This window comes from Physeter macrocephalus, unplaced genomic scaffold (assembly GCF_002837175.3).
Source record: "Physeter macrocephalus isolate SW-GA unplaced genomic scaffold, ASM283717v5 random_57, whole genome shotgun sequence".
Taxonomy (NCBI): domain Eukaryota; kingdom Metazoa; phylum Chordata; class Mammalia; order Artiodactyla; family Physeteridae; genus Physeter; species Physeter macrocephalus.
Genome location: NW_021145342.1, coordinates 58,802 through 66,958, shown reverse-complemented (window position 1 = coordinate 66,958; position 8,157 = coordinate 58,802). Strand labels below are relative to the sequence as shown.

Here is an 8,157-nt window from a genome sequence, read left to right as displayed (position 1 = left end):
TGCTCCGCAACGGGAGAGGCCACAACAGAGGGAGGCCCGCATACCACAAAAAAAAAAAAAAAAAAAAAAAAAAAAAATGCTGGCAATTAATGAGGGAGGGAGAGAAAGAAAAAAAAAAAAACCACGCACACACGGGAAGCCCCTGGTGGTCCAGTGGTTAAGGATTCCATGCTTCCAATGCAAGGGGCTCAGGTTTGGTCCGTGGTGGGGCAGCTGAGATCTCACATGCCGCCGGCACGGCCAAGGAAGGGAAAAAAAAATACACACATGCACATACCCTTTACGGGCTGTGGTGTGTGCATGCCTTATTGTACGGAGGTGCCAATCTTCTTCTTCTTCTTATTATTATTTTGGCCGCGTACCACTGACTTGTGGAATCTTAGATCCCAGACCAGGGATTGAACCCGTGCCCTCCGCAGTGAAAGCGCGCAGTCCTAACCACTGGACCGCCAGGGAATTCCCAGGAGGTGCCAATCTTAGAAGGCGAACAGAAACTGGGGACAGGAGCCAGGGTTGATTGGTTGAGAGACAGATTATCCAACTGCCTGGGGATATTTCACCTGGATCTCGGATGAGATCTGGGGAAGCACCTGAGCTTCTCCACACAGGTGACCCCTGACCCACTCTGTGCCCCTCTCCCCTCTGTTTACATTCGCTTTCCTGAGCTCCTCTAGCCTCAAGCTGGTGCGCTGCAAACTGATGTCTCCAGGCCTCAACCTTCGCCCTAGACGCATGGCCCGCACACAGATGTTCGGTGGGCATCTCTCACTCGACGGCCCCCCACCCCACCTGCTCCTCCCCAGGCTTCCCCAGGGCAGCAGATGGCAACGCCTTCCTGCCGGTTGCTGGGGATTGGGGTTGGGGGAAACAAACAAACAAACAAAAACCCCACCCACTCCTTTCTTTCTCAAGTCTGCCGCCACATCTAGTCTATAAGGAAATCTTAACAAGTTTACCTTTAAAATGCATCCAGGGATTTCCCTGGTGGTCCAGTGGTTAAGAATTCACCTTCCAATGCAGGGAACTTGAGTTTGATCCCTGATCAGGGAACTAAGATCCCACATGCCACAGGGCAACTAAGCCTCTGTGCCACAACTAGAGAGCCCTAACACCGCAACTACTGAGACTGTGCGCTCTGGAGTCCCAGCATCACAGCTAGAGAGAAGCCCGCAAGCAGCAATGAAGAGCCCTCTCGCCGCAACGAAGACCCCGTGAACCACAACTAAGACCCGAGGCACCCAAATAAAAATAAATAAATAAATAAATAAACAGAAAAACTTATGAAAAAAATGTATGCAGAATCAGACCATTTCTCACCAAATCTACAGCCACCAGCCTGGTGGGATCCAACATCACCTCCTCTGGCCTGGACCATCCCATCGTCACTTCCTCACTGGCTTCCTGGCCTCTGCCTTTGCCCCCCACTTTGTTCCCCACCCGGCCACCAGAAGGCACCAGATCCCACTTACAGCAGTTCGAGCTCCTCTGCTCCGAACACTCTATGGCTCCCAGCTCAGACAGTGTCAAAGCCAAGGCCTCTCTGCGGTTTACAAGACCCAGCACGATCTGCCCTCAACTTTCAGGCTCTCCCTGCTTCGTCTGCTTCAGTCACACTGCCTTCCTCGCTGTCCCTCCTACACACCAAGCATTCCCACCCCAGGGCCTTTGCACTGGCTGTTCCTCTGCTGGACCGCAATTGCCCACATACCTCCCTGGGGTCTTGACTCAAATGTCACCTCTTAGAGAAGCCTTCTGACCACCCACCCTGTCTAAAAGAGCACACAGATACACACTTAAAAAACAAAAAAAACCCTTATCTAGTAAAGATCATACTGAATTATTGTATTTATGGGTGAAATAATGATATCTGAGATTTGCTTTCAAATACTCCAGAAAAGGTAAAGAAAAGAAAAAGTGAGGAGTCAACAACAAGCAAGAATGAGAGAATGGGGGCTTCCCTGCTGGCGCAGTGGTTAAGAATCCGCCTGCCAATGCAGGGGACACAAGTTTGATCCCTGGTCCTGGAAGATCCCACATGCCGCGGAGCAACTAAGCCCGTGTGCCACAACTACTGAGCCCGTGCGCTCTAGGGCCCGTGCTCTGCAACAAAGAGAAGCCACCGCAATGAGAAGCCCAGATACTGCAACAAAGAGTAGCCCCCGCTCGCCACGACTGGAGAAAGCTGGCACGTGGCAATGAAGACCCAACGCAGCCCAAAATAAATAAATAAATAAATTATTTTTAAAAAGTATTATAATGGGGAATTCCCTGGCAGTCTAGTGGTTAGGACTCTGTGCTTCCACTGCAGGAAGCATGGGTTTGATCCCTGTTCGGGGAACAAAGATCCTACAAGTCCCTCAGCATAGCAAAAAAAAAAGTATTATGATGATAAATTAAATAAACAAATAAATAGTACTTTGATGAAAATAAGTTATCATAGAGAACGAATATGTACATGTACATGTAGGTGCCATATGAGCAAGAGTAGTCAGGAAAGGTCTTTCTGAAGAGATGGTATTTGAACTGAGATAGTAAGTAGGAGGCGATTTTGCGAAGATTCAGAGGAAAGGCGTAGAGATAGAAGGAGATACTCTTTGCTCCTAATAGCTATTCACTGGGTAGCAAAGCTGTAACTGTCTATTACTGATTCCTTGTCCTAACTCCTTTCTCCAGATCCTTAACATCCCCCACCACTACCACCACACCACTTTGGAAGGTTCTGGAAGGTTCCTAAGAAGACTGGGCCGTGTAGCAACACAGGTAGCTTTGGCCAGATGTCGGGATCTGCATGCATTTCTTTTCTACAAAAATGGAGTCCTTCTGGAATAAGATCAAAGCAAGGCACGGAAAACATTTGGCTCTGCGACAAAGTGGGTCTGACAATCTCACTGTCAGGAGGCTGCTCACCTTGGTCATGGTGTACGTTCCCAGCAGGTTCAGCTCCAGCAGCTGCCGGAAGCCCTGGGCAGAGGTCTCCTCGGGCCACTGCGGAGGTGGATCTAAGGGTGGGGGTGGAAGAGAGAGAGAGGAGAGGATGAGGGAACCATGAAGACAGGAGAGCAGGGAAGGGAAAGAGGCACTGCAGGGTGCAGGGGGGAGGAGTGACAGACAAGAGGGTCAAGGGTCCTGAAAAGGAAAGGAGGCTGCATAGTGGTTACTAAAAAAGTAGTCTCAAAACTGGATTAAGGAGATGTGGTTTGTATGTACACTTGGAATATTAGCCTTAAAAGAAAGACTGAAATATTGCCATTTGCAGAAACATGGATGAACCTAGAGAATATTATGCTTAGTGAAATAAGTCAGAGAAAGACAAAAACTGTATGATACCACTTATATGTGGAATCTAACAAATAATACAAGTAAATATATACGCAAAATGGAGACAGACTCAGATATAGAAAACAAACTGGTGGTTACCAAAGGGGAGAAGGAAGGAGAGAGGGACAAATTAGGAGTATACAAACGACTACAGATACAAACTACTATGTATAAAGTAGATAAGCAACACGGATATATGGTATAGCACAGGGAATTATAGCCATTATCTTGAAATAACCTATAATGGAATATAGTCTGCAAAAATACTGAATCACTATGGTGTACACCTGAAGCTAACATAAGACTATAAATTAACTATACTTCAATTACAAAAATTAAAAGGAGCAGGGACTTCCGTGGTGGCACAGTGGATAAGACTCTGCGCTCCCAATGCAGGAGGCCTATACTTGATCCCCAGTCAGGGAACTAGATCCCACAAGCATGCCGCAACTAAGAGTTCAAATGCCGCAACTAAGGAGCTGGCAAGCCGCAACTAAAGGAGCCCTGGAGCCGCAACTAAGACCTGGTGCAACCAAATATTTAAAAAATTAAAAGGAGCAGCAAGGGCTTCCCTGGTGGTGCAGTGGTTGAGAGTCCGCCTGCCAATTCAGGGCACACGGGTTCGTGCCCCGGTCCGGGAGGATCCCACATGCCGCGGGGCGGCTGGGCCTGTGAGCCATGGCCGCTGGGCCTGCGCGTCCGGAGCCTGTGCTCCGCAACGGGAGAGGCCACAACAGTGAGAGGCCCGCGCACCACAAAAAAAAAAAAAAAAAAAAAAGGAGCAGCAAAAGAAAAAACAAAAAACCAGTGTCAGGGCCAGAAGGCCTGGGTCCAAATCTTAGCTCTGACACTTCTTGGCTGTGTGACTTTAGGCAAGTCACTTTGCCCCTCTGTGCCTGTTTCCTCATCTGCAGAATGAGGATAACACTTTGTTCTCAGGCTTAGAAATTTCACAAGTCAATATTTGTGCCTGACACTTAGTACTATAAATGTGTTTGTTAAAAAAAAAAATGTGTTTGTTAAATAAATAGAAAGAGGGGACTTGCCTGGTGGTCCAGTGGTTAAGACTCTACACTCCCAATGCAGGGGGCCTGGCTTCGATCCCTGGTCAGGGAACTAGATCCCATAAGCCACAACTAAAAGATCCCACGTGTCGCAACTAAGACCCGGCACAGCCAAATAAATAAATATTTTTTAAAAAAATAGAAAGAACTGGGTGGATGGAAGAGGGACAGACAAATCAACATTCAGAAGAAAAGAAGCAGGAAAGATAGGAGTAAGAACAGGAAAAAAAAAAATAGAAACTGGGAAAAATGGACCCTGAACCTTCCAAAGGCTTTAAGAGTCAAAGTGGATGAAAGGACAGAGAGATGGGAAACAAGACAATGGAAAGTTAATGAAATATTGGATTATTCCTCCTGGAGACCCAGGGCTTATGGCCTTGCTTCCTTCAGAGAACAGTTCAAACATCTTCAGAGAATCCACCCCAAACCCTCTGTCCAAAACAGCCCCTGCCATTCTCTAAGCCCTCAATCCGATTTATTTTTCTTCAGAGCCTTTATCACTACCAGACATGCTAATATATACAATCAATTATCCTTATTCGAGTCAGCTATAGTCCACAAAGTCACAGCGAACACTGAATTAGTGACTATTGACCCATTGCTCCTAGGGGAAATACATATATATAATATTACATTATAATATATACACGCTATTAACTGAAAGTTTGTGTCCCCCCCCACCAAATTCCATATGTTAAATCCTAACCTCCAATGTGATGGTATTTGGAGGTGGGGTTCTGTGGGAGTTAAGTCATGAGGATGGCTCCCTCTTGAATGGGATTAGTGCCCTTATAAAAGAGACGCCCATGAGGTCCTTCGTTCCTTCCACCATGTGAGGCCCCAGCAAGCAGGCCCTCACCAGACACCAAATCTGCTTCTGACTTGATCTTGGACTCTGCAGCTTCCAGAACTGTGAGAAATAAATGTTTGTCGTTTAAGCCCCCCAGTCCATGGTATTTCTGTTATAGCAGCATGAACAGACTAAGACAGGACATATATGTGTATGTATATATGTACATGTGTATATGTATATAGTTATATGGCTATCTAACATAAATATTATAATCTTAAATCCTAAAAGCAACCCATACTGGCAGACTCTATTTTATTTATTTTGCAAATAAGGAAGTGTTAAGTGACTTGCCTGAGGCTGCCCCACTCACAGATGCCAGAGCTGGGATTGTGCATGTCCGTGAATACCAGGAAAGTGCAGTGAGTACTGATTCTGGGGTTACAACCCACCCTGCAAGGAGGTGAGTTCGCAAATACGGAATCCGCAAATAATGAGGATTAACTGTATCTGTCTTTTCTTGTCTATTTCCTTACTCTACAATGTGAATCCCATGAGGACAGGAATGCTTGGTCAATTTTGTTCACTGCTAAATCCCCAGTCCCTAGGACAGAATGTGGGGCATAGTAGATGCTCAATAAATATCTGTTGAAAGGATCAAGGACACAGAGAGAAAGGATGCACTAGTATCTGCTGTCTCTAAATTCTTACAACAGAGAAGGGAAGTACAGCCCAGAGAGGGTAAGTCAATTGCTCAAAGTTGCCCAGCCAATAAGAGAGGCTTCTTTCTACCATGGCCTTGCTGTGTGACCCCAGTCCAATCAGTTCACCTCTCTGAGCCTCGGTTTACCAATGTGAGGCATTCTTATGAAGGGTAAGCATGAAGCTGATGGCAATTTCCCTTCAAAGCCTCCACACCAAGCCCTATAGACCATGTGCAGAGAGTACATCTTCTCAGTCATGGAAAAAGAGAAGGGCCATCAGTCTTACTTCATAGATAAGAAACTGAGGCTACAAATGGCAGCTATTTGCCCAAGACAGTTCCGGTAATTATGAGGCCGAGCAGTTACACTATTCAATACTCACAACGACCCTATAATGATGACAAGGATGGTGATTTTCATTTTAGAGATGTAGAAATGGATGCATAAAAGGGCTAAGGGCACAGGCCTGGGGGCACACAGCAGGGATGGAACAGAGCCAGCATTGGGGTGGGAAGCCAGGAGGTGGGTTGACACCAGGGGAGAAGAGCCCTCAGGACTCATGACTCACGGTAGCCAGCGCTGTTGACTACACAATCCAGGCGGCCGAAACGGTGGATGGTCTCAGAAATGAGGGTCTGGGGAGAAAGATATCTTGTGAGTGAACAGTGCTGGCACCAGGCCTTGTGGAGCTGAGGGTCCGAAAGCGAGGTGGGGATAGGAGTCACAGCTGAGGGGCCAGAGACTAGAGGGCTGGTGACATTCACACTCTGGTCACGACTCCAGAGACCTGGGGCTGGGGTGCGGGGGCAGGTGTCAGAGATACTGGCTAAAGAGAAGGACTAGAAACCCTGAGGAAAGAGAAAAACTCTTACAGAAAGGGACCCACTGTGAGGAATTTATTTGTCCCAATCCACATGACAGGTGTGACAAGAGCGTTGAAGGAGTGGGAGATAAAGGAGAATCTTCCCAGGAGACGCAGGACCTGGCCGGCAGAGTTAGGGAAAGCCTTGAAATGATACTGAGCTGAAACCGCTGGGACGTGTACAATTTAGCCAGAAGGGGGAAAGGCAGAGGGGACAGCATGTGCAAAAGCCTGGGGCGGGGTGGAGAAACAATTGGAGATACCGGGGGGGACAGAAAATACGCTCACCCTCACATCTTCCTCCTGAGTCACATCACAGAGCAGAAAGACAGTGCCAGGAAGCTCCCGCTCCAGCGCCCGACCCCCGGACTCTGCAGGAAGAGAAGGGCTGGGGGTCTGGACTCTTGGGTCTGAGGGAGGAAGGGTCTGGGGGCCTGGACTCCTCCTGGAGGGGTGGGGGTGAGGACTGAGGGACCCTCACTCACCATCTTTGTCACAGATAACCACTTGGGCACCGCTTTCCACTGAGGATGGGAAGAGAACAGATTACCCCAGCACAGGCCTTTGCGAAGCCCTCTGCTACCCTCTAGTGGCCACCTGAAGTGGGGCCGTCTCCCACTATGCTCCCCTCGTGACCCTCAAGTCTCATAATCCCCTAGGACAAAGGGCAGAAGTTTTGACACATATTCTCCGTGGCTGCTCCAGGTGCTTGCTGGAGCTCCTGAGCCTCCATCCCTGGGTTCCAGAGTAAACCCTAAATCTGCAAGAGGCATGTTCCCCCAAACCACCCGTTTTGTAGCTATTACTGAGACCCGCCGAAAGGGAGTCAATGGCGTTTGGAAATCCGCCAAAATCTCAGGCCCCAGGCTACCACTGCCTATCTTTTCATTAACTTTGCAAATGGGGTTTTATCAGATAAGAATCTAGATTCCAGTACAGAAGATACTTCTTTCCACACCCATTAATTAGCCCCCCAGGGTCCCTCCTCTCCCAGACTCCCAATATTCAGAGCCAGCCAGACCCCCCTCACCGAAGGCTCGAACGATCCCGGCTCCGATGCCGCGCCCGCCCCCGGTCACGACGACCACCTTCCCAGCATAGCGCGTTCCCGTTGCCATCCCGCGCGAGACTGTCACTCCCTCCAGGCTTCTATCCACCTCAAAGTCCGGTGAGGTCGTGGGGTCGAACGGTAAATAGGGGCTGGATCCTGGAAGCCCGGCCCTGGGGGGCGTTGCCAGGAAAGGCAGAAGCCTGGAAGGTTGGTCCCAGCTCCGTCCTCCCTCAGACCCAGAGGTCCGGATCCCCAAACCCCTCCTCCCTCAAACTCAGGATTCCTGGCGTCTGGCCTCCTCTGCCCTCGGACCCAAAACTCCAGGTCCCTAGTCTTCTCTTTCTTCAGATCGAGGAATCCGGGTCCCC

General features: G+C 48.7%; 1 protein-coding gene across 1 annotated transcript in view; it reads right to left on the bottom strand.

Moving 5' to 3' along the window:
• Positions 1–8,071, bottom strand: part of HSD17B14 (hydroxysteroid 17-beta dehydrogenase 14) — a 17,122-nt gene extending 9,051 nt beyond the window's left edge. The window contains exons 1-5 of the mRNA XM_007112477.3: positions 7,769–8,071; positions 7,224–7,262; positions 7,027–7,109; positions 6,445–6,511; positions 2,908–2,999 (exon numbers count right to left, since the gene is read on the bottom strand). Coding sequence (XP_007112539.1) covers positions 2,908–2,999; positions 6,445–6,511; positions 7,027–7,109; positions 7,224–7,262; positions 7,769–7,856 — 369 coding nt within the window. The 5' untranslated portion in view covers positions 7,857–8,071. The remainder of the gene's footprint in view (positions 1–2,907; positions 3,000–6,444; positions 6,512–7,026; positions 7,110–7,223; positions 7,263–7,768) is intronic.
• Between the last annotated feature and the right edge of the window lie 86 nt (positions 8,072–8,157).